The following is a 27,108-nucleotide window of genomic DNA, read 5'->3' as shown; positions in this document are numbered from 1 at the left end:
AGAAAAACATATGACAAAATCTGAATGTGAAAAAAAAAAGTTGTAGATGGTTTGTGGAAAGGAATCTTATATGCACTAAGGACTAGCTAAAATTGGAATGAATGGGTTTTAATATCAAAAGTAAGCTGATGCAAAAATTAAAATTTAGCTTTCTTTGAAGAGGACAAGGTTTTTGGGGGGTAGTGGGGCTATTGGTCTGCTTTTGATAACAGATTATGAAATCTTTACATTTCTACATAAAGCTTCTTTACCTAGAAAACAGAGATTTTGTGTTTTATCGAAATAATTTTTATTCGATGTCATTTTTATCAGGTCTTTAATTACTTGGGAAACAGCCTTCTTAATATTATAGGAGTTGAGTTTTGCTCACAACTATGTAACTTTTGTAATTGCATTTAAAATCTTTTATTGTTACTTTTGTCAAATAGATATAATATTATCACTTGTAATTTTAGTTACTATCTAAAAATGTATGTCACAAAAATATCCAGATTTCCTTGTCAAATGTATTATAATGAACAGTACACCCTGAACTGTTGCTTTCCCCTTATGGACTTTCATTTAGAACAGCCCCTCCCTACTCCCCCTTTTGCTCTATAGAAGCAAGCCCCTTCCTTTGTCTCTCTGGATTTGCCTATGGTCCACCATAGTATGCACATCCCAAATTGAAATTCTTTTGGCTATTCCCAAATGAACTTGTTTTGCAGGTAAAACAACTGGCCAATTTACTTTTTAAGTTGACACTTATCTGATTAAAACAAAAAAAATCACATTTGATAAATAAATGACAAACAATAGGATATAGTGGAGTATATGAGGAAGCCATTTGGGTTAAAACTAATCAGCCTGGCCTTGTTTTTCCAAAAGGGCCTGATGTGGCCTGTTGAGCATGCATTGTATATCTGCTTTAAGTATTTACTATGTCCCAAAGATAAGAACAATGCCCTTAAAGATAAGGATGTAACTTTGCCCACATCGGCATTTCCTTAAGGATAAGCATCTCTCCATAAACTAAGGATTGATTGCTGACTTGCTGCGCTCATCTTGTGACCACCCACCTTGCGACCACTGACTTGCTGTGTTCACTGAATTGCTGTGCCAGCAAAGCAAGCTCATGTCTATTTGTAAAAGGGACATTCCAATCATATGTGATGCACATTGTTTCATGGTATAAAACCACTCTGTACACCCCATTCTTTGTGAAAGGACTCTCCCAGGCTAAATGGTCCTCAGGGTTGGCTCATAATAAACTCACCCCAATTTTGATTTATAGGTTGTTTATGGATTATTTGCATGGACTCATTCTCAACCAATTTAGAGCTTCTCCCCATGCTAGGCTCAGGACCCTCTTGGGCTGGGAAAGTGCAGTGAGAGGAGGGTCTCCAAGGCCACAACTGCATTTCTAACTCAGGCTCCAGGCCCCTGTGAGGGGCAGCGTGTAGAGGGAGTGAGGGCAAGGGAGGAAGGTGGTCATCTGCTGAGACCTGGCTCTCCCACCAGGGGGTTTTCCCCTCAACCTTACCCAAGGCTGTGCGCCCCCTGGTGGTCCTGATGAGCAGGTGCATCTACAGACTCTCAAGTCCAGCTTCCTCCTGGGCCCTGCTCAAACTTCCACTTCTGTCCCCCAGCACCTTCGATCCTGGGCTCCTGGCACAGCAATTCAGGGTTTACTCTGCACAGTCTCTCACTCTCAGACCTTTCCAGCATGAGAAAGAAGTGTCCCTCCAATTCCCTAGAAGATCCCCCTGGCTAGGGAAGGATCTCAACCACATACCACATTCCCTGGTGAGCACGGACCCTCCGAGTCTTACCCCTGGGCCATTACCCTCAGCGGCACTGGCCCCTAGAAGGGTGGTGTCGGTGAGTTCAGGCACTGGCACCGTCTCTTCATCTCTTAGCATGCCCTGCCCTAGGCGGCTGAGCACCTCCCTTTGGGGCCTCTGCCAAACCCCAAAGATAAATGGCATTTCAAAGCCTTTTACAACAATCAATAGAATTAATATTGGCAACAAGCTTAGATGTCTAGGAGGAGCTTCAGGCTTGCTCTACCCCTGCCAGCTCCCCCAAGCCTCAATGGGCGCTCAGCCAGGAAGGTGAGGAGCCAACAGCTCCTCTCTCCTGGGAGGCCAGTGCAGTGTGCCCTTAGAAAGGTACACAGGACCTGAGTGGGGCCCAGGGTGAAGGAGCCCACCTAGCATGCAGGCCCATCCTCTGCAGCCCTCCAGCAGCAGCAACTGAGGAGCAGGCCGCTCCACCAGCCCTAACTGCTCAAGGTGGTCCAGCTGGCTCCTGGGGGGAGACAGCCTGGGGCGTGGAGAAGAAGCGCATCAGTTCCTCCACAGAGTGTAGGCTCAGGCAGGTATCACAGGAACTAGGAAGACTCCCAAGGATGTCTCCAAATGTTTGCACAAGGGCCTCAGTGAGGAGAAGCCAAGTGGCCAGGTGGGTGGCAGACACGAGCGACAGCTGGGAAATGTGGTCACCCCCTAATAAGAGTAAAAATTACTGGATTCACCACCTTACAGCAACACCAAATGGCACCAGCACAGGATGAGAGAGGCATAGTTTATTGACTGCCTGAGTGGTGTGCACACAGAGCATCCTCAGGGACACAGGCAGACCAGGCAACATGGAAGGGAAGGTGGCTTACAGATGGGTCGGGACCCAGGGGCAGGTGACGCAGGGCAGCAAAGGCGAGGGAGGTGGAGGGTCCTAGTGCTGGAGACTTGGCCGGCTTGGTGGGAGGGAGGATAGCATCCCCACTTGCTGTGACCGCTGCACAACAGGCAGGGCTGGAACTCCTTCCTCGCACACTGGGGGGCACTCCAGAGGCAAACATTCTCAGGAAGACCAGAAACGAGGATACTGACCTCCACACCCAAAAAAAATGGCAATGAACAGCACCCCTCTTGCAGGCCAGTGGGACTAGAAGATGGGCACCTTGGAGCCCAGCCCAGCCTGGGTGGATGTTCAGCAAAGAGTCCACGTTGTGGTGAAAGGCTGTCCTGGGGATGTGGTGACAAGCCCCCAAGGGGCCCAAGGCTTAGGACAGCCCTGATGGTACTGGGTGAAGGGGCACATTCCTGTAGGGTCCAGAGAAAGTACCATGATGGCTGCCCTCCACAGGAACAGGAGAGCATGCACGACACTAGAAGATGACATGTCTGTATAAAATGCACCTCCCTGTTTAGAAGCTGACAAAATGGCCCTTCCTGAAGCCATTTGAAAGCCTGCACCATCCATTTGATCCCAGGTTCCTCCCTGTTCCTACAGAGTGCAGGAGAGATGGGAAGTGAGGGGCTGGCCTACAGGGCACCCTGAGGATGTGTGTTTCTAGGGTGACAGGGAGACACAGAGCTTGGGCAGTGAAGAGACAGAGTCAGTCTGCATTTTGGGAATGTTCAGACAGCTGCAGGGAGGGTGGGGTCAGGTCCAGGGGCCTTTCCTGCAGGACAGAGTGGGGACCAGGCAAGACCTCTCAGTGGAAGGACTCCTGATCCAGGAGTCGTTTCCTGCTTATACACCGCTGTTAGAAGTGATGCTGAAACCAAACTAATGACTTGACTCCTTGAGATGACGGAAAAGTACTATCAAATTGCCACAATTTGCACTGCCTTAATTTGCTGCGAATGAGTAGAGATGGGAACAAGCCCCCGGGCCATCACAGGCTTCTGTCCTCTACTGATGACACTGCTCTGTCACAAACCTCCACCAAAAGCCACTCAGCACATGACAGCAGAGAGCAGCTCTCTCAGTGTGCTTACTGCCGTCACAGAAGTCCCTGGGTACCTCCCGCCATGATCCTGGCAGGTGGAATTGATAGTGCAGGAAAGACAGGATCCAGTCTAGGTAGCCCCTGAGTGACAGGTCAGCCCTACCGCAGAGGGGAGGGTGCAAGCTATGGATGATGGGCCCAGAGTTAGAGGGAAAACCTGAACTCTGCAGAGTTTAGCCCTTCCTAAAGCCATAGAGGTGACAAGATCCACCAAGCTTCACCCAGCGTCACCAGCCAGTTATGTACACATAAGTGAGACACAGAGTAGAAGGCATTAGAGACTCGTGGCCCGAATTCTCTCTCTAAAGTAGGAGACAGTGCCATTTGCTGGAAGAGAGGAAGATTGAGAAGAGCGGGGAAGGTTTGGGATAGCCCCCGTGGGTCATAAAATTGAGAGTACAGAATCAACTCATGAAAGAGTTGCTGCCGAAAACCCTGTGGGGTGGAAGCTTGCAAGGGTAATGACTCTGCGCAGGCAGCGGCCAGTCTCTGCCAGCAGGTTCAGCGCCCTGAGGGTCGGAATGGGAGAGCCAAAGCTGAGGCGAAGCTCAGGGGGCACGAGGTAGCGAGAGAAAGCCAAAGTGATGCAGCCCTGGGAATAGGCTGGAAGAGGAGGAAAACAGACCATGGAGCCAGGAGGAAAAGGGAAGTGTGTGCGTGCGAGGAGGCTGAGAAGCTTGATGAGCTCAAGGAAGTGCTGGGCATAAGAGGATAACAAAGCCAGAAGGGCAGGACCTGAAACTTTCACGTGGGCAGCTCCAGGGCAAAGACAGCCAAGGGTATGGGCCATTGATGCTGCAAGTGAAGAGAAGCCACCAGGGCCAAGGAGGTCAGGGAAATTCAGAGTTGGAATGACTCATGACAATGACCATGACTGGAGGAAAAAGAAAAACAAAGACTTCAGTGTCAAAATCTCTATAGGGACACAGAGAAGGAGCAGGTTACCAACGATGCCTGCCGGGAAGAGGGTGCTAAAGAGCATGTAGACAATCTGGTACTGCCATAGTAAAAATTAATTCAGACAAGAAACACCAATAGATGTTAAAGCTAATGGGTGAACAAATCGGATGAGAAATGAGATACCGACATTTTTCACAAATATTAATTACAGAAGAGAAAAGAGCAACTTCATAGTGGGGAAGCCTGGTGGGCACCACCCTGATCAAGTGATCAAAGTGAACATTATCAGTAAAGGGACAATGTGAAATCACGCTCCACCTAATCAGATGGAATGAGACGAGCACAGCAATCACTTCTCTGATGTCCCTGCCAAAAACGCATAACCTGAACCCAACCAGGAGGACACATCAGGCGAACAAAACTGGGTAACCTTCTATAAAATAACTGAACCCTAATCTTCAAAAGGTTCAACATTATGAAAGCTAAGAAGAGATTGAAAAAATGTTCCAGACTGAAAGAAACTAAAGAAACAGCACAACAAAAAGAAACATGTGCTTCTGATGGGGTCTTTTGCTATAAAGGATGAGCATTATCGGGAGAGTTGGCAGAGCTTGACCAGAGTTTCTGGATGAATGATACATGCAAGTTTGTCATACTATTCTGTAACTTTTCTGTAAGATTAAAATTGTTTCAAAATAAAATAATTTTTAAAATTAGAAGTAAGCTTAAAATCAGCAAAAAAATAAACTAAAACTACTGATAAATCTAAATAACTCATGAGATGAAATGGTATTCTACATAAAAAGGATACTAATTTTTAAAGACTTCCCGGTGTCTTTTACTTCCCAGTAATAAAGTCTTTTGCAGATTTTCTACCGTATTGACCCTTGGAAGGGAGGGGCGAATGCCATCTTAGATGGAACACTCATGTGTAAATAATTAATTAACTCTACTTTCTATAAGTGGGCCTCTAGTCCCCTTGACGAATGGGAGAATGGGAAGTCAATTAATAGTTTCTCAGTCTCCTCCTATTTAAAACAGCCTATTTTTATGTATGCATTCATTCAATTCAAAGTTCTGACTCCTGATCATGACAATTGCTCCCCTCCAGAAAGTGCGACACACACACACACACACACACACTTGCACCTCATGAGTGGAAGGTTGTGGGGAACAAGCACACACCCACATGCCCCTCATCACAACTGTGCTGCTTCTACGAAGCCCTGGGGGCACTGTGCAAGCTCCCAGAACTGCCTGTGTTATCTCTGCTGCAAAGTCTTCACATTTTACCTTTCTAGGCCCTGCCAGGCTCCTCAGGGGTGCTCGCAGGTGGGAGATGTAGGTCCCCAGCATGCCTGCCCAGGATTGTAGACTAGGGATCTGTTACAGACCACCCACATGGACACCTCCTCCAGCAATGCTAACATACCCTCTACATGGAGCATTGCAAGCAGTGATGTGCCCAGCCAAGGCAGCACTTCCCTGCCAGCCTTGCAAAGCTATCACCCTGATGCTATGGATTTTTTTTTAATCCTAATTTGAAATACAAAACTGAGCAATGACTTGTTTGTTCTAAGCCAAATCCAATCTTCCTGCACCCTTGCAGGCATAAAAAAGTACTTCCGCTTAGTATCTCAAAAACATTATGAGATGAGATTTTTCTTTCAAATAAAAGTGACAGGAGGTAACAGCAGGAATGGCTAAGGACCTGTGAAAATTCTCTCCTCCATAAAAGCAACCAAAACACTGACAAAAATTGTCAAAATAGTATTTTCAGAACTTTGAAAATTAACCAAAGTCTGCAACAATTCAAGGAGAATTTATTTAAGAAACATAACTGAGCTTTAATAAGAACGTGGCATTTTAACTTCCCCTATTCCCATATCCCTTTACTCAGTTCCGCAGTAGGCTTAAAACCAAGAGCCCTACAATGATGGTGAGAAGAGCAGCCTGGTACCCACTGAAGGGAACAGAGTGGGATCGGAGCGCCGCTAAATTTCCATTATCAGAGAAATGTCACTTTTTGAGCTGTCTGGGCAGTACCCTGGAAAACCCCACCCACAGGTATTGTTATTGTCTGTAGTTGACCCAACTCAGTGTTCCCATAGTGAATAGCCCTTTCCTCAAAAGCTTTGTCACAATCAGCAGCAATTGTTTAATATCACAGCTACCTGAGGCAGCAATATCAGTTGGGGCTAACAAGAAGCTGACCAAAAAACTTAAACGAAAAGCTGGAGAACGAGCTTTCCATCAGGGGTTTTGAAAAGCTCCAAACATTCCTGGGAATGTAGAACCCACATGCATGTGCAAGGCTGTGTGCATTTCCAGGGCTGTGCACAGGGCCAGGAAACACCTGAGAAGGCCCTAAGCTCTCATTTCTGGCTGACCTTGAGGCTCTGCACAAGCAAGAAATAAAGAATAAGGGAGAGTGCGTGGCTAAATGTTGAAGGCTTATCCCATCAAGCACACATAGCCCCTTGGAAAAAGCAGGGAAACTTAATGGCTCCAGCCACTTAAGAATATCTCTGTCCAGTCACTAAGCTAACTGAACAGAGAATTCCATGGCCACACACAATAAAGAATACAGATTTTACTAAATTCAATCAGGAAAGTCACTAAAAAACAGCAACAACCACAAACCCTAGGAAGGAAGAAGAATCTGATTTTGAGAGTTTCCACATTATATTACTTAAAACGTCCAATTTCAACAAAAACTTATGAGACATGCAAAGGCATGTGTGGCCCATACACAAGGGAAAAAATAGTTAAGAGGAACCCTCCCTGAAGAAGGCCAGACACTGAACTTCCTAGACAAAGACTTATCAGCTATTTTGAATATGTTCAAAGAACTAAAGGAAACCATATCGAAAGAATTACATGAAAGTATGAGAATGACGTCTCACAAAATAGAGAATATCAATAAAGAGAAATTATAAAAAAGAACCAATAGAAATTCTAGAATTGTAAAGTACAATAAATGAAATGAAAAATTCACAAGAGCAGCTAAACAGCAGATGTATGCAGAAAGCAAGCCTGTCAATCAAGAATTCTACAGTCAGCAAAACAATACTTCAAAATAAAGGAGAGATGGGGCCGGCCCCGTGGCTTAGCGGTTAAGTGCGCATGCTCCGCAACTGGCGGCCCCGGTTCGGATCCCGGGCACGCACCGGCACACCACTTCTCCGGCCATGCTGAGGCTGCATCCCACATACAGCAACTAGAAGGATGTGCAACTATGACATACAACTATCTACTGGGGCTTTGGGGGACAAAGGAAGAGGATTGGCAATAGATGTTAGCTCAGAGCCGGTCTTCCTCAGAAAAAAGAGGAGGATTAGCACAGATATTAGCTCAGGGTTGATCTGCCTCACAAAAAAAAATAATAATAAAAAATAAAAGAGAGAGCGAAACGGCAAACTAGGAAGCTCCAAGCTTTCATTCTCCCACAGAAACATCAAAAAACCAGAACCTGTCTGAAACTTTGTAGGAGCTCTGGAAAACAGTCAAGGTTTACAGCAATCAAGCAGAAGCCCAAACAAGAAAAAGCCATCTTCAAAAGAGTAGAAAAGTTTTGGGGCATTTTACTTGCCTTTGCCCCACCTCCTCCCTAGAGTGAAGGTGGTCTTGGTCTTGAGCAGGTGACAGTCTGCTTTCCAGTTCCCTCCAACCCTTCCAACTAGAGGGAGCAGAAAAGACTTCATTTGAAAATTATTGTGTATGTCTGTTTTGAGTTGTCTGGGGGATACTTGAAGGGTTGATGCATGATGAAAGGTGCTCATCTCTGTTTCACATAGCTCGGAATGCAGGCGGGAAAATCAGCAGGCACTGCTCATAAAAGCTACAAGGTATACTACAAACTCACAGACACTTGGGACAAGAGATTATAGGTAGAGATATACAATAGATCATCTAAGGCCAGAGAAGAACCTGGGGTGAAACTCTGGGACATTAGGACATTCAGAAACAGCCATGTATACAAAGGAATTTAGAAAGCCACATACATATCCAGGCAAGACATACACTCAGAAAATTCATGAGAACTTAAACTTTCACCTCAAGCTGATCTGTAACCCACAGAAAGCCGAGCTAAGTCATGACAGAATGCCCCAATCTTCAAAGACCGAGAGGTGGCTGTTCTCTGTTTTGTTTTTTTGTTTTTGGTGTTTTATTTCTTTGTTTGCTTCAGCTCCTAGCATTCAAGGAATTTCTGTCAAAACATTAGCTGAACACAAGCTAAAGGAACAAAGACTGCAGTGATCACACACAACAAAGAATAGTCTTTCCAAAAATAGTTTGGAAAAGTCTCAAGATAAATGAACTACTACAGCCTTCAACGATTAAAAAAAAGAAAAAAACAGCAAACTCTGGAGAAGGGGAAGATCAAATGTACAGAATTACTACATTATACTAGCCAAATGCCCAATTTTCAAAAAAAGTCACAAGACATACAAAGAAACAGGAAAACATAGTTCATTCAAATGAACAAAATAAATTTATATAAAGTGTTGCTGAGGAAAACCAGACATGAGGCTTACTAGATAAATACTTAAAACAACTGTTTTAAATATGCTCAAAAAGGTAGGGAAAGTAGGGGCAGAGAACTAAAGGAAATCAGGAAAATGACATATGAACAAAATGAGAATGTCAAGAAAGAGAAAGAAGTTATAAAAAGGAAGCAAACAGAAATTCTAGAGTTGAAAAGTACAATAACTGAAATGAAAAATTCACTCGAGGGGTTCAAAAGCAAATTTGAGAAAGCAGAAGAAAAAATCAATGAACTTAAAGATAGAAAACTGAAATTATTGAGTCTGAAGGGAAAAAGGAAAAGAATTTTAAAAAGTAAATAGAGCCAAAGGGACATATGGGGTACTTTCAAATGGACCAATATATGCATTATGGGGATCCAGAAGGAAGACAGAGAAAGAGTTAGAAAGACTTTTGAAGAAATAATTGCTGAAAATTTCCCAAATTAAGATATACATGAATCTACAAGTCCAAAAATCTCAACAAACTCCAAGCAGGATAAACCCAAAGAGACTCCCACCAAGACACATTATAGTCAAACTGTCAAAAGACAAAGAGAGAATCTGGAAAGCAGCAAAAGAAAAGTGATTTGTCACGTACAAAGAATACTCATAAGAGTATCAGCTGATTTTTCATGGTGGCCAGAAGGTAGTGAACTGATATATTTAAAGCACTGGAGGAAAAACTGTCAAATGTGAATTCTACATCTGGAAAAACTGTCCTTCATAGATGAGGGAGAAATTAAGACATTCCCAGATAAACAAAAGCTGAGGGAGTTCGCTACCACTAGACACACCCTACAAGAAGTGCTAAAGGGAGTCTTTTGGGATGAAATAAAAAGACTCTAGACAGTAACTCAAAGCTGTATGAGGAAATAAATATCTCCAGCAAAGGTAAATACATGGGCAAATATACAATCAGTATTATTGTATTTTTGATTTGTAACTCCACTTTTTTTTTTTTTGGTGAGGAAGATTGTCCCTAATCTAACATCTGTTGCCAATCCTTCTCTTTTTGCTGAAGAATATCAGCCCTGAGCTAACATCTGTGCCCATCTTCCTCTATTTTGTATATGGGACGCTACCACAGCATGGCTTGATGAGCAGTGCATATGTTCGCGCCCAGGATCCGAACCCATGAACCCCGGGCTGCCAAAGCAGAGCACACGAACTTAACCACTATGCCACCAGGCCAGCCCCTGTAACTCCACTTTTTATTTCCTACAGAATTTAAAAGATAAATGCATTAAAAATCATTCTATAATCCACATTATTGGGCACACAATGTACAAAGATGTCATTTGTGACATAAATAGCATAAGCAGGGGGGACAGAGTTGTATAGGAATAGAGTTTTTGTATGCAATTGAAGTTAAGTTGGTGTGACATAATAAGAAACATATACTTGGTCTTTGCCTCTGGTTGCTGACACACAGTTCATAAATCCATTAACATTTCCTGAGCGATAGCAGCATCTTTTTTTCTAATGAGGCAACTCTTGGAGGACCTCTAGATAGCTTCAGAATGGGGGCTGGTTGCTAGAAAGAACAAATCTTAACCAGAAGCTTGGAACTTTCAGTCCCACCCCAATCTCCCAAGAGAGGAGAGGGGCTGGAGACTGAGTTCATTCACCAACGGCCAATGATTTAATCAATTATGCCTACCTAATGAAAACTCCATAAAAAACCCTAAGTGACAGGTTGGGAAAGCTTCCAAGCTGGTGAATGCATTGAGGTGCTGGGAGGATGGCACACCTGGAGAGGGCATGAAAGCTCTGTGCCACCCCCATCCTCACATCATGCCTTATGCATCCATTTGGCTGTTCCTGTATCCTTAATAATAAACCAGCAAACATAAGTAAAGAGTGTTCCTGAGTTCTGTGAGCCATTCTAGCAAATTATCAAACCTGGAAAAGGAGTCATGGGACCCTTCAATTTACAGCCAGTAAGGCAGAAGTACAGGAGGCCCAGAACTTTTGGCTGGCATCTGAAGTAGGGGCAGTCTCATGGGACTGAGCCCTTAACTTGTGGGATCTGACACCAACTCCAGGTAGACAGTGTCAGAACTGAATTGAATTCACACCCAGTTGAATGCACACCCAGTTGACGTTTGCAGAGATTCAGAGAATTGTTTGGTTTCAGGAAGAGGGGGGGAACCTCTCAACTGGTGTTAGAAGTGTTATGAGTAAAAATAGCTCAGTTGATATCATTTCAAATTAGATTGTCATAACATTAGGATGTTAGATGTAATACTGATGGAACCACAAAGAAAATATCTATAGAATATATAAAAAAGGAAATAAGATGGGAATCAGAATGTGTCACTACAAAAAGTCAATTATACACAGAAGAAGCAGTAATGGAGGCAATGGGGGCCAAGAAATTATATAAAACATACAGAAAACAAATAACAAATTGGCCGAAATAAATCTTTCCTTATCATCAATTACTATAAATATAAAAGGATTAAACTCTCTAATAAAAAGGCAGACTAACTAAGAAAACAATATCCAACTATATGCTGTCTACAAGAGAGACATTTTAGATCTAAACACAAATAGGTTGAAAGTGAAAAGATGGAAAGTGATATTCCATGCAAACAGTAACCAAAACAGAGCAGGGGTGGCTATATTAATACCAGGCAAAATAATATTTAATTCAAAAACTATTATAAGAGGAAAAAGAGCACATTATATATTAATGAAATGGTCCATTTATCAAGAAAATATAAAAATTATAAGCATGTAATGCACCAAACAACAGCATATCAAAACATATGAAGCAAACTTTGACAGAATTGAAGGGAGAAATAGACAGTTCTACAATAACAGTTGGGAACTTAATACTCCACTTTCAATATGGATAGAACATCTAGACAGAAGATCACTAAGGATATAGACGGCTTAAACAACACTATAAACCAACTAGTCCTAATAAACATATATAGCACAATCTACCAAAAAATAGCAGAATACACAACAAAAAGGCAAGCAATCCAATTTTAAAATGGGCAAAGAACTTAAAAAGACATTTCTCAAAGAAGATATACAAACAGCCAACAAGCACACGAAAAGATGCTCAACATCATTAGTCATTATGGAAAGGCAAATCAAAACCACAATGAGATACCATTTCACACCTACTATGATGACTACTAAAAAAAGAAAAGAAAAAGAAAATGGGGCCAGCCCAGTGGCAGGGTGGTTAAGTTTTGCACACTCTGCTTCAACGGCACAGGGATCATGGGTTCGGATCCCTGGTGCAGACTATGCACCACTTATCAAGCCATGCTGTGGCAGGCATCCCACACATAAAGTAGAGGAAGATGGGCACAGATGTTAGCTCAATGCCAATCTTCCTCAGCAAAAAAAAAAAGAAAATAACAAGTGTTGGTAACGATGTAGAGGAAGATACTTGTACACCAATGTTTATTGTGTCATTATTCACAATAGCCAAAAGGTGGAAACAACCCATGTATCAATCAACAGATGAATGGATAAACTTACAATGGAATATTATTCAACCCGTAAAAAAGAATGACACTCTGATACATGCTAAAACATGGATAAATCTTGAAAACATTATGCTAATTGAAATAAGCCAGACACAAAAGAACAAATATTGTATGATTTCACTTAAATGAAATATTTAGATAGGCAAATTCATAGAGACAGAAAACCTATTCAGGTTACCACAGGCTGGAAGGAGCAGTAATGGGAAGTTGTTGTTTAATGGTTACAGAGTTTCTGTTTGAGGTGATGAAAAATTTATGGAAATAGAAAGTGGTAATAGTTCCACAACATTGTGAATGTAATTAATGACAATGAACTGTATACTTAACAGTGGTTAAAAAGGCAGATTTGTGTTACATATATTTTACCACAATTTGTAAAAATTAATAATGTAATATTCAAAAACTATTGAATTATGTACTTTACATGAGTGAACTGTATGATATGTAAATTATATCTCAATAAATTTTTTTTAATTACAAAGCTACAGTAATCAAGACAGTGTGGTACTGGCATAAATATAGACATATAGATCAATGGAACAGAATTGAGAGCCTAGAAATAAATTCTCACATTTACGGTCAATTTATTTTCAAAAAACATGCCAGGACAATTAAATGTGAATAAAAAAGTCTTTTCAACAAATGATGCTGGGACAATTGGATATCCACATACAAAAGATTAAATTAGATCTTTACTTCACACCATACACAAAGATGGATCACAACCCTGTCTCCCACCTCATCCCCAGTCTTTCTCTTAAGTGCCCAAGGGGGTTGACGGAGAAGACCCTGCATGTGTGCGCACATACCCCTTGCATCTGTGGTACCCACGGTTCTATACTCTCATGTTAGCTGACACTTGGGTATTAGCAATTCATTAAAAACTTTAGCTGCTTTTTTCTTACCACCTTTACTACGTCCCATATTCCTCCTGTACTCTGCCATGGGTTAGACAGTTCTAGTATTCCATTTCTCATTGTCTTTTCTTAGATTTCTAGCTAGCTAGTGGGCCTGTGTCCTCAGCTCCTTGATGTGTTCCAAAAAAGCTGCGATTTTGGAGATTATCTGACTTTTTCTCATTTTCAGAGTGTGAATGACAGTCTTGAGGCCAGATGTCAACATTATTATTTATAATGCCCAAGATATTTATTTTTATTAAACCCATAGATTACATTAACCTATACATTAATTTAGGGAGAGTGTTCATCTTCTTTATATTTACCCTTCTTATCTAAGTGTATGAATCTGTGTCTCCATGCAACTCTTCTTTGATATTCCTGCTAATTTTAAGTTTTGATTAATAAATATCATATATCTTGTTCAGTAAGAGCATTTTCAGATATTTTTATTACGAATGAGATACATTTTAAAAGAATATTTTCTGGCTCATTATTGCTAGTACATACTGTTCCTTTACTGAATAGTTTCAATAGTTTTTCAGTTAATTCCTGTAGATTTTTAGCAACGGTAATTACAAATAATTATGATTGCATTGCCACTGTCTTTTCAGTCAGTTTGGGACTCCCATAGCAAAGTACCACAGATTGGATGGCTCATAAATAACAGAAATTTATTTCTCACAGTTCTGGAGACTGGAAGTCTGAGATCAGGGTGCCCACCTGGTCTGGTTCTGGTGAAGGCCCTCCTCCAGGTTGCAAACTGATGACTTCTCATTGTAACCTCACGTGGCAGAAAGAGGGTGAGAGAATTCTCTGGGGTCTCTTTTATAAGAGGGCTCCACCCTTATGATCTAATTACCTCTTGCAATATTGTGATTTATAATAAGTATATATTTTGGTCTTTGTCCACAGTTCCTGGATCACAGCTCCCAAAGCCCTTGGAATTTCCTAAGTGATAAGAGCAATGGGAGAATCTTCTGTTATACTATTTGGTCTCTTGTCCTCAGTTCCTGAAATCACTTCAGAGCCAAAAAGGTAAAATGGGTGTCTTGTTATCCATAACAAGCCTCTTTCAACCACAAATGATTTATGTTAATGAGGTGACTTTTGGAAATCCCCTAAAGATAGGGGCTGGTTGCTAGGGGAACCAACCATGTAATTGGAGGGCTGGAACTCTCAGTCTCACTCCCTGATCTTCAGGGCATGGTGGTTGAATCAATCACCAATGGCCAATGATTTAATCAATCGCGCCTATGTAGTGGAGCCTCCATAAACACCCAAAGGGACGAGGTTCCGAGAGCTTTCAGGTTGGTGAACTAGAATGCACCCATGTGAGGGGCCACAAACTCCACAGGGACAGAAGCTTCTGCATTAAGGACTTCGCCCTATGTATCTCTTCATCCGGCTTTTCATTCATATCCTTTAACATCCTTTGTAGTAAACCAACAATCTAGTGAGTAGGCGAGTTTCCTGAGTTCTGTGAGCTGCTCTAGCAAATTAATTAATTTAATTAATTTAATTAATTCAAATATGAGGACCAGGTCGTGGGAACCTCCAATTTACAGCCAATGAGTCAGAAGTACAGGTAACAACCTGGACTTGTGATTGGCCTCTGAAGTGTGGGCAGTCTTGTGGGACTGAGCCCTTAACCTGTGGGATCTGTTGCTAACTCCAGGTAGATAGTGTCAGAATCGAGTTAAATTTGTGGGACACTCAGGCAGGGTCTGCGGAGAACTGGAGAACTGTTTGGTGGTGGTGAAAAAACATATATCATACTTCTCAAAGGCCCCAGCTCCTAATACTATCACATTGGCGTTTAGGATTTCAACATATGGATTTGGGGGAACACAAACATTCAGTCTATTGCAGTCACCACTTTAATATTCTTAACTTATTACTGTGGTCACAATAGCAGTGAATAATACCAACCTGCCCTGACTTCCTCCCATTGTTTCCAAGATCAGACATCATACCCCCTTGCTTTTTTTTAGTGTACAATTCAACGGCTTGTAGTCTATTCAAAAAGTTTTGCAACCATCACCACTACATAATTCGAGAATATTATCATCACCCCCAAAAGAAACCTCATACCCATTAGCAGTCACTCGCCATTCCTCCCTCCCCTCAGCCCTCGAAACCACTAATCATCTTTCTGTCTATAGATTTACCCACTCTGACATTTCATATAAATGGAATCATATAATTTATTGTCTTTGTGACAATATAAGTGCATATATATTTATAACTGGTATATCTTTTTGATGGATTGACTCTTTTATCATCTTCTTTGTCTCTAGACAAAATCTTCCTTGTCTCTAGTAGCAATTTCTGTCTTAAAGACTATTTTTGTCTGATATTACCGTATTCTCTCCACCTCTCTTTTGATTACTGTTTTCATGATATATATTTTTCCATTCACTTTCAACCTATTTGTGTCTTTGATCCTAAAGTGTGTTTCTTGTAGATAGTATATCATTGCATCAATTATTTTATCCTTTTTTCCAATTTTTTCCTTTTGATTGGAGTGTTTAATCCATTTGCATTTAATGTAATTACTGATAAGGGAGGATTTTTCTCTCATTTTAGTATTTATTATCTATACATATATTTTTTTCTATATATTTATTTTTTGTTCCTCAATTCCTCCATTACTGCCTTCTTTGAATAAAACAGATGTTCTCTAGTGTACAACTTTGATTCTCTTCTCATTTCTTTTACTACATATTATTTTAGTTATTTTCTTAGTGGTTGCTGAGGGAATTACAATTATCATCTTAAAACAATCTTGTTAGAATTAGTATCAACTTAATTTCAATTATATACAAAAATTTTGCTCCTATATAACTCTGTTCCCATTCACCAACTTTGTACTATTATTGGTTACGTAATACATTTTTTGTGTGTGTGTGTGAGGAAGATGAGCCCTGAGCTAACATCCATGCCAATCCTCCTCTTTTTGCTGAGGAAGACCGGCTCTGAGCTAACATCTATTGCCAATCCTCCTCCTTTTTTTTTTTTTTTTCCCCAAAGCCCCAGCAGATAGTTGTATGTCACAGTTGCACATCCTTCTAGTTGCTGTGTGTGGGACGCAGCCTCAGCATGGCCGGAGAAGCGGTGCGTCGGTGCGCGCCCAGGATCCGAACCCGGGCCGCCAGTAACGGAGCACGTGCACTTAACTGCTAAGCCATGGGGCCGGCCCACGAAATACATTTTTATACATTGGTATACTCTTCAACACAGATTTATAATTACTGCTTTATGCAACAGTCATTTAAAGCAGATGGGAGAATAAAAAGTGTTACTTACAAAAAATACATTTATACAGTGTTTTCTATTCTCCTCTGTAGGTTCCTTTACTAGTGTTTTTTTTTTTCTTCATGTGGATTCAAGTAACTGTCTAGTGTGCTTTCATTTCAGCTTGAAGGAATCCCTTTAGCATTTCTTGTAGGCAGATCAAATAGCAATGAACTCCCTCAGCTCTTGTTTATCTGGAAATGTCTTCATTTCTCCCTTATTTTTGAAGGACACTTTGCCAGATATAGAGTTCTTAATTGACAAGTTTTTTTGTTTATTTCAACATTTAAATATGTCATTCTCCTGCCCTCTTCCATGGGTTCTGATGAGAAATCAGCTATAAATCTTATTGAGGGGTGGGCCCCGTGGCTTAGCGGTTAAGTGTGCGTGCTCTGATGCTGGCGGCCCGGGTTCAGATCCTGGGCGCGCACCGGCACCGCTTCTCCGGCCATGCTGAGGCCGCGTCCCACATACAGCAACTAGAAGGCTGTGCAACTATGACATACAACTATCTACTGGGGCTTTGGAGGAAAAAATAAATAAATAAATAAATAAATAAATAAATAAATAAATAAATAAATAAATAAATAAATAAATAAAAATCTTATTGAGGATCCCTTGTAAATAACAAGTCACTTCTCTCTTGCTGCTTTCAAAATTCTCTTTGTCTTTCGCTTTTGACAGTTCAATTATAATGTGTCTTTGTATGTGTCTCTTTCAGTTTAGCCTACTTGGAGTTTATTGAGTTTCTTGAATTTGTAGATTTGTGTATTTTGTCAAATTTGAGATGTTTTCAGCCATTATTTCTTTAAATATTTCTTCTGGCCCTTTCTCTCTCTCTCTCTCTCTGTCTTTCTCTGCTTGGAACTCCAATAACGTATATGTTGTTCTGCCTGATGGTTTCCCACAGGTCCCTCAGGCTTTTATTCACATTTCTTCACTTTTTTTTTTCTTTCTGCTCCTCAGACCAGGCAATTTTAATTGTCCTATCTTCAAGTTCACTGATTCTTTCTTCTGCTTTCTCAAATATACTGTTGAATCCCTCCAGTGAGCTTTTCATTTCAGTTATTGTACTTTTCAGCTCCAGAATTTCTGTTTCATTCTTTTTTACAATTTCTATCCTTTCGTTGATATTCTCATTTTGTTCATATGGTGTTTTCCTTATCTCCTTTACTTATTCGTCCATGTTTTCCTTTAGCTCTCTGAGCATATTTAAGACAGTTGTTTTAAAGCCTTTGTGTAGTAGGACTAATACCCTCGCTTCCTCAGGGATATTTTCTGTCAATTTCTTTTGTTCATTTAAGTGGGCCATATTTTCCTGGTTCTTTATATGCCTTGTGATTTTTTTTGTTGTTGAAAACTGGGCATTTTTATATTATAATGTGGTAATTCTGGAAATCAGAGTCTCCCCCTTCTCTACAGTTTGCTGGGGTTTGTTTGTTTTTGTTTTTTCTTTTTATTATTGAAGCCTATAGTAGTCCATTTATTTAGATACTTTTCCAAGCTATTTTTTCCAAAGACACACTTCTCATGTGTGATCACTGAAGTCTTTGTTCCTTTAGCTCATGTTCAGCTAACGTTTTGACAAAGAATTTCTTGAATGTCAGAAGCTTAAGAAAGAAGAAGTGAGGGAGGGAGGGAGGCAAGGAGGGAGGAAGGAAGGAAGGAAATACACATACATACACACACACACACACACACACACACACACACACAAAGCAAACACCTCTCCCAGTCTTTGCAGATTGGTTCTGTGCTGGGGCACTCCATTAACACTTAGCCAGTCTTCTACTTGGACTAGGGCTAAGCTTGAGGTAAAAGTTTAGGGCCCTTCTCCATTCTTTCTGGGTATGCATTTTGCCCTGACTATTCTAAATTCCCCCATATACATGGTTACTTTTGAATATCCTAGTTTCCCAAAGACTCTTCCCAGATTTTGCACTTGGGCCTTAGGCAGTCTATTGTACGTCTCAACCAGTAAGCTTCTGCTCCAGGCATCAGTGGTTTGTCAGATCCCCTTCCAGTGTTTTCAAGCAACGCCCACCACTTTTCCAACCTGTGTTCCTAGTTAGGCAAAACAGAGATGAGAGTCTCGTGTCAGTCCTTCAGGTAGCCCCCAAATAGTTAGAACAGACACACACGATAATTTGCAAGCAGGGTCTACTCTGCTCCCTCTGGAACCGGGAACCTGATTTTAAGACCGGTCTGCCATGGCTTTAAGACTGCCACCATGATGGGGAAGGGGTGGACAAGGGCAAGAAAAAATGCCACAAAACTTCAAGTTGCCATTTACTTGGTTCAGCATTTTCTTGGTTCCTGTAAATTTCTGACTGGTTTCCAGAGTTCTGACAACGTTGGTTCTGCGAGTTTCTGCTTGTTCAATGTTTCTGCGGGGGAACAAGAGCTAGGAACTGCCTACTCAGCCATTTCACTGACATCATTCTTCTGATGTAAGTTTTGAAATCTAGAAGAAAAAAGTCTTCGAACTTTGTTCTCCTTTTTCAAGATTGTTTTGCCTATTCTGGATCTTTTGCTTTTCTATATAAATTTTAGGAGAAGCTTGTCAATTTCTGCCCCTCAAACAAAAAGCCTTGCTGGGATCGCTTTAGGGATTGTGTTGAATCTATAGATCAATTTGGGAAAAACTGTCATCTTAATAATATTGTTTTCCAGTTCATGAACATGGAAAGTCTCTCCATTTATCTAAATTATCTTCAATTTCTCTCAGCAATATTTTATAGTGTTCAGTGTATGAGTCTTCACTTCTTTTCTTAAATATAATCCTAAGAATTTTATTCTTCTTGATACTTTTGCGATGGAACTGTTTTCTTAATTTTATTTTCAGATTATTTATTACTAGTGTATAGAAAGACAATTGGTTTTGTTGTTGATTCATAAAAAAGTCCTTATTCACAGACACGATTATCTACTTAGAAAATCCAAAAGAATCTACAAACAAAAATGTTACCAGAATTAATAAGCAAGTTTAGCAAGTTTGCAAGATACAAGATCAATGCACAAAAATCAATCATATTTTATACACTAACAGTGAACAAATGCAAATTAATGTTTTAAAACACCATTTGAAGTAACATCAAAAATTGAGCTATCTGGGGCCGGCCCCGTGGCTTAGTGGTTAAGTGCGTGCGCTCCGCTGCTGGCGGCCGGGTTCGGATCCCAGGCGCACACCGACGCACCGCTCATCCGGCCATGCTGAGGCCGCATCCCACATACGGCAACTAGAAGGATGTGCAACTGTGACACACACCTATCTACTGCGGCTTTGCGGAGAAAAAGGAGGAGGACTGGCAATAGATGTTAGTTCAGAGCCGGTCTTCCTCAGCAAAAAGAGGAGGATTGGCATGGATGTTAGCTCAGGGCTGATCTTCCTCACCAAAAAAAAAAAAAAATTGAGCTATCTGGAGATGAATCTAACAAAGTATGCCCAGCATCTGCTCACTGAAAACTTCAAAATATTGCTGAGAGAAATTAACTAAGAACAAAATAAAGGGAAAAATATACCATGTTGCTGAATCAGAAGACTCAATACTATTAAGATATCAATTCTCCCTAAAGTCATCTCACAGATTCAATGCAGTTCCAATCCTAGCAGGAATTTTTCTTTTTTTTTTTTCCGAAAATTGACAAACTGATGGTAGAATGCATGTGAAAAGGAAAAGGGCATAGAAGAGCCAAAACAAGTTCGAGAAAGAACAAAGTTGGAGGACTCACACTATTTAATTTCAGAACTTTTTACAAAGCTGAAGGAAACAAGAGAGTGTAGTATTAATGACACGATAGTCACATAGATCAATGGGACAGAACAGAGAGCTCAGAAACAGACCTACAGATATATGACCAATTTATTTTTGACAAAGGTGCAAAGGGAATTCAAGGGAGAAAGTGTAGTCTGTTCAACAAATGGTGCTGGGACAACTGGATGTCCACAAGCAAAATATAGTCCTTGACTCACACCTTGCAGCATATGCAAAAATTAACTCCAAATGGATCATACACCTAAATATAAAACCTAAAACTACAAAACTTCTACAAGAAAAAAAACAGGAGAAAATCTTTGTGACCTTGGGTTAGGCAAAGATTTCTTAGATACAACACCAAGAGCATAATTCATACACAAAAAACTGATGAGTTGGACTATATCAAAATTTTAAATTTCCACTCTTCAAAAGATATTATTATAAGAATGCAAATACAAGCCACAAACTGTTGGCAAATATTTGGAAAACATATATTCGATAAAAGACTTGGATTGAGAATATATAATGAATTGCAAACTCAACAACAGGAAAACAAGCAAACCCCACCTAGAAAAACATAAACACCACAAAAAGATACCTCTGCACACCTATTAGAATGGCTGAAATTAAAAATAAAGTAAATATTCAGTGCTGGCAGGATGCCGAGGACCGGAACTCTCATACATTGATGGTGGAAATGCAAAATGGTCCAGCTGCTTTAGAAAACAGTTTGGCAATTTCTTATACAGTTAAACACATACTTACCAAATGACTCAGCAACCCATTCTTAGGCATGGCACTTGGCCCATTTCTAGGCATTCACCCAAAAGAAATTAAAACTTAAATTCACACGAAAACCTGTATGCAAATACTGATAGTGGTTTTACTCATAATCACCAAACCCTGGCAACAGTCCAAATGTCCTTCAACAGGTGAATGGATAAACGAAGTGTAAAAATTCACTCAGCAATGTAAAGGGGCACACATCTTAGATGAACCTCAGATGCAGTATGCTAAGTGAAAGAAGCCAGACTCGGTGATCCCATTTGTATGACATGCTTGAAAAGGCAGAAGTATAGGGGCACAAAACAGATCAGTGGATACCAGGTGCTGCCAGAGAGAAGGAGGGGCTGAAGGAATTTTTCTGGAGTGATAGAAATGTTTGATATCTTGAGTATGGAGATGGTTACATGACTAGAAGCATTCGTCAAAACTCATAGATCTAGACATTATTTTTGGTGAATTATACCTCAATTAAAAATATGAAAGGGGGCCAGCCCAGTGGCGTAGTGGTTAAGTTCACGCACTCTGCTTCAGCAGCCCAGGGTTCGCAGGTTCAGTTCCTGAGCATGGACCTATGCATTGCTTATCAAGCCATGCTGTGACAGGCGTCCCACATATAAAAAAGTAGAGGAAGATGGGCACAGATGTTAGCCCAGGGCCAATCTTCCTTAGCAAAAAGAGAGGAGGATTGGCAACAGATGTTAGCTCAGGGCTAATCTTCCTCACCAAAAAAAAACTCATATATAAAAAGAAAAGATGAGCTTCTGGCTGGGAGAAGACCCTGCAACACGAAGAGGGTTAATAGACAGAATTTTTTTTTAAACTGCAACATGGTGAGAAAAATATAAATCCATTAGAAAAATGAGCAAAAGGTACGAGGCAGCACACTAGGAAAAACAAACCCGAACATCTAACACGTGGAAAGAAGGTCAACTCTGCTGGTCAACAAGGAAATGCAAATCAGGACAACCGGGACACAGTACGTCACGTGCATCACATCTTCCCTGGTTGAAGTCCCCAGTACTGAATGCTGAGAAGGTGCTGAGACCCTCCCCTGCTAGTGGGAAGGTAAATAGATACAATTATGAATCTGGTAGCATCTAGTAAATTCCAAGGTGCACATACTTTAGGAACCAACAATTCCATTCTCAAGTAGAGACATACTCCCAAAAACCTCCTACTTGTACCCTAGAAAAAGCTGTAAGAGAAAGTTTGTTGTGGGCCATTTTAATAGCAAAATACTGATGGGAGAAACAGAATAGCCACCAACAGGAGAAGATATATAAAGTGTGGCATATTTATATACTGACATATTATGCAGGCAGTCCAAATGCATTAACAAGAGCTACAGGCATCCACACAGATAAATCTCAAAAACATGCTAGACAAAAAGAGCAACTCAAAGTTTCACCATTTGCAAAACAAGAGCATATCCTATTTAGTGATACATAAACACGCAGTGAAAGTATGAGCATGTGCACTGGTGAGATGGACAGTAAATCAGGATAGGTCTTACCCTGGAGAAGGGGAGGGCATAGGGTCATCACAAGTGGCGGGGTCATCCGCCATATTGCATGCATTTCTGTGATACTCGGCGTTTTGCAATGATAGACCGTCAGTACTACGCGAATCAGGCTTCTGACTGAACAACTGCCCAGAGCAAGACTTATCACCTGTGGGGACAAGGGCACCCAGATCTGCAGGGTACATGGACACGCATAGATGTTCGCTCACAGGATGCTACTTTTATGTCTATTTATTGTTTTTACATTGGTAAATACTTAAGGGTTTATCAAAAGGTTTTCTTTTTTATGTAAATCCAGATTTTTCTGACATGAAAAACAATATTCAATTGATTCACTTGACATATTTATAGGAACAAAATATGTTCTAAGATACATATATATACTTTTAAAAATCATGTGATACTTTTAATGCCTTAATCAATACAGTGAATGCTAAGTCTTCATGCTAAAAACTCTCTTTTCTATTTTTATTATCTTTTGGAGTTAGTTAGCTACATTTTAGAAATAGCATTTATTCAAAGCATTTATTCATTTATATTGAATAAATAGCATTTATTCATTTATATTGAATAAATAGCATTTATTCATTTATATTGAATAAACAGCATTTATTCAAAAAGTGATGTAATGCTGTAAAGATTCTTGCATAATTTCTGGAAATTTCTCCCACTAAAAATGTGGGGGAACTATGTTCATGGAAATCCAATATTTGTGAATTCCACATTTACAAAATAAAACTATTTTAAACTCACCTCCCCTCTGTGAGGAATGAGCCAAATTCCGGATCCAGAGGAGCCCAGTGGCTCCACGTGGCTGCACTGCTGGTGTAGGGGCTCAGGGCGTCTGCCCTGCTGACTCCCTGCTGTGGCCTGCGGTTGCTCATGGTGTGTCCTGCCAGCCCTGGCCCTTCCAGGCCAGCACAGGTGGGAGCAGACGTCTGATGTAGCTCCATCTCCAGTGTGCCGGAGGTCAGACCGCCATCTTTGCTCTCTAGATGCATTGTCTGTTGCCACTCTTCTCACTAGAGTCAGCCAAAAAGAAAACATCATTGATTAAAAATAAACTGAGAGTATCATCTACACCTTGGGGAATCCACACTTCTAAAGGGTACCATAGATGCCTCTTATAACTAGGCCCTTCCAGTGTTCCAGCATTCTAATATCATACAGGAAACAGAGTATGCTCATCTCCAAGGATGAACATTCTAGCACATTTCATACTAGTCGTGACCTAAGTATTCAACAACAGAGTATTAGTTAAGTTGTGATATGTGCATAGCATGAAATACTATGCAACCATAAAAATGCTCTAAAGGAATATTGACTGATATTGGGAAATGTTAAGGATATGGAAAAAAACATTGATACACTGGGATATTTTTCTTGAAATAAATATGTAGGTATTATATGCATAAAACAGAAAAACAAAAAGACACAGCCTCCTCCAGGTGGTGGAGGTACAGACAGTTGGGGCTTTCTCTTCTGTCTCTGTCTATGCTATGATTTTAATGATTTCTACATCTAGGAAACTAATTCTTTTGTAATGATAAAATAATAATACCTATTACAAAAATGAGAAAAAAATACATACTTGTAAGGTTATGGTGTACTACTTTACGGATTTTGTTTTAGACCATCACCATTCTATTTTTTATCTTTGGCAGCATCCCACAGCTTTAATTTGCAGCATCCTGGTTTGCTATCAAGGGTTGCTGTGAAGCCAAGAATTACTGTGAGCTTTGGTTGAGTAGGATTTGCAGCATTGAGAACATTGCATACGCTTGTGGGTGGAGTGAGTACAATTTGTGGGTCCACCACTCCTTGTCATTCAGTCCACATAGTGGCTGGAAATGCCCCATGATCACAAATTCTGGAGGACCTAGGGTGTCTGGGAGTTCAAAGCAAGTACAAGGTAAGTGTGTTATGTCTACAACTGAGTAAGTAGGGACACTGAGAAGCCCAAGAAGTGCCACTTTCTGGTGAGACCAGAATTTACTTCAAATACAGAAAGGCAATGGCCTTTGAAGAAACCCAAATGACCAAGAGAGTCTTACTACTTCCTTACTATTATGATTTCCCTGCTTTACCCCATCAGTTGTGTTGAAAACGATGACTTACTCATCAGTAAGCAGAAGGCAGACAGTGTTGGTAGAATATGATTGTATCAAAGAGTGAAATAAAAACATTTGAGTTAGTTTTATGCAATTCCACATACATACAAGTTAAACACTCTTGTATTTGCATTTTAAACCAATATTGCACAGTATAAAATGAGCAATAAAATTCATGCTAATAATTTAAATTTCTCTCAATAGAGGCAGGTTTCAATAAAAAAAATCACCTGTGATGCCCAGGAAAATCTCAACTTGAAAGAAAATAGATGACAATACTGAGATGACAGAGATGTTAGAATTATCTGACAAAGGTTTTTAAGGCAGTCAAAATAAAAATACTTCAACAAGCAATGACAGACACACTTGAAACAAATGAAAAAAGTCTCAGCAAAGAGGAAGTCTCAAAGGAAATCAAAATTATATTGAACTGAATAAAAATGACAATACAACATATCAAAATTTACAGACCACAGCTAAAGCAGTGATGAGAGGGAAATTTTAGCACTAAATGCTCATATTAGAAAGGAGAAAAAGTCTCAAATAATTTAAGCTCTCATCTCAATAACCTAGCAAAAAAAGAGCAAAACAAACCTAAAGCAAGCAGAAATAAGAATATAACAAACATAAGAGCAAAAAAATCAATGAAATAGGGGCCAGCCCTGTGGCTTGGCGGTTAAGTGCGTGCGCTCCACTACTGGTTGCCAGGGTTCGGATCCCGGGCACACACCCACGCATCGCTTGTCTGGCCATGCTGAGGCGGCGTCCCACATACAGCAACTAGCAGGATGTGCAACTACGACATACAACTATCTACTGGGGCTTTGGGGAGAAAACAAAAAATAAAGGAGGAGGATTGGCAATAGATGTTAGCTCAGGGCCGGTCTTCCTCAGCAAAAAGAGGAAGATTGGCATGGATGTTAGCTCAAAGCTGATCTTCCTCACAGAAGAAAAAAAAAATCAATGAAATAGAAAACAAAAAACAACAAAGAAAATCAATGAAACAAAAAGCTGATTTTTTGAAAACATCAATAGAATTAACAAACCTCTAGCATGACTGACAAGGAAAAAAAGAGAGAATACAAATTACCGGTATCAGAAATGAAACAGGGAATATCACTACAGACCCTGCAGACATCAAAAGGGTAATAATGGAACAACTCTATACACAAAAATTTGACAACACAGATGAAAAGGACAAACTCCTCAAAAGCACAAATTAGTGCAACTTACCCAATAAAAAATAGGTAATTTGAATAGTCCTGTAACTACTCAGAAAACTGAATGTGAATTTTTAAGTTCCCAAAAAAGGAAATCTCCAGGCCCAGATGGTTTCACTGGAAAATTCTACCAAACATTTAAAGAAGAATTAATACCAACTCTACTCAATCTCTTCCAGAAAATAAAAGACACATTTCCCAATTAATTTTATGAGGCCAGTATTACCCTGATACCAAAATCATATAGAGACAATAAAAAAAAGAAAACTACAAACGAATATCTTGCATGAAAATGATGCAAAAATATTTAACAAAATATATATATATATACATATATTTTTTTGTGTGTGTGTGAGGAAGATCAGCCCTGAGCTAACATCCATGCCAATCCTCCTCTTTTTGCTGAGGAAGACTGGCCCTGAGCTAACATCTATTGCCAATCCTCCTCCTTTTTTTCCCTTTTTCTCCCCAAAGCCCCAGTAGATAGTTGTACGTCATAGTTACACATCCTTCTAGTTGCTGTATGTGGGACACCGCCTCAGTATGGCCAGACAAGTGGTGCGTCGGTGCGCCCCCAGGATCTGAACCCGGGCTGCCAGTAGTGGAGCATGCGCACTTAACCGCTAAGCCACCAGGCCGGCCCTTTAACAAAATATTAACAAAGGAAATTCAGCAATATATAAAAAGAATTATTACCATGCCCAAATAGAGTTTATTCCAGGGATGCAAGGCTGGTTCATTATTCACAAATTAATCAATGTTAAATGTAGAGTTACCACATGAACCAGTAATTCCACATCTAGGT

General features: G+C 40.4%; 1 protein-coding gene across 2 annotated transcripts in view; it reads right to left on the bottom strand.

The window, feature by feature from the left end:
• Positions 1-27,108, bottom strand: part of OCA2 (OCA2 melanosomal transmembrane protein) — a 341,967-nt gene that overhangs the window by 311,238 nt on the left and 3,621 nt on the right. For both annotated transcript variants that reach the window (XM_058542240.1, XM_058542242.1), the window contains exon 2: positions 23,726-23,994. In XM_058542240.1, coding sequence (XP_058398223.1) covers positions 23,726-23,973 — 248 coding nt within the window. In that variant the 5' untranslated portion in view covers positions 23,974-23,994. The remainder of the gene's footprint in view (positions 1-23,725; positions 23,995-27,108) is intronic.

Source organism: Diceros bicornis, chromosome 5, assembly GCF_020826845.1.
Source record: "Diceros bicornis minor isolate mBicDic1 chromosome 5, mDicBic1.mat.cur, whole genome shotgun sequence".
NCBI classification, from domain to species: domain Eukaryota; kingdom Metazoa; phylum Chordata; class Mammalia; order Perissodactyla; family Rhinocerotidae; genus Diceros; species Diceros bicornis.
This window is presented reverse-complemented; position numbering and strand designations above follow the sequence as displayed.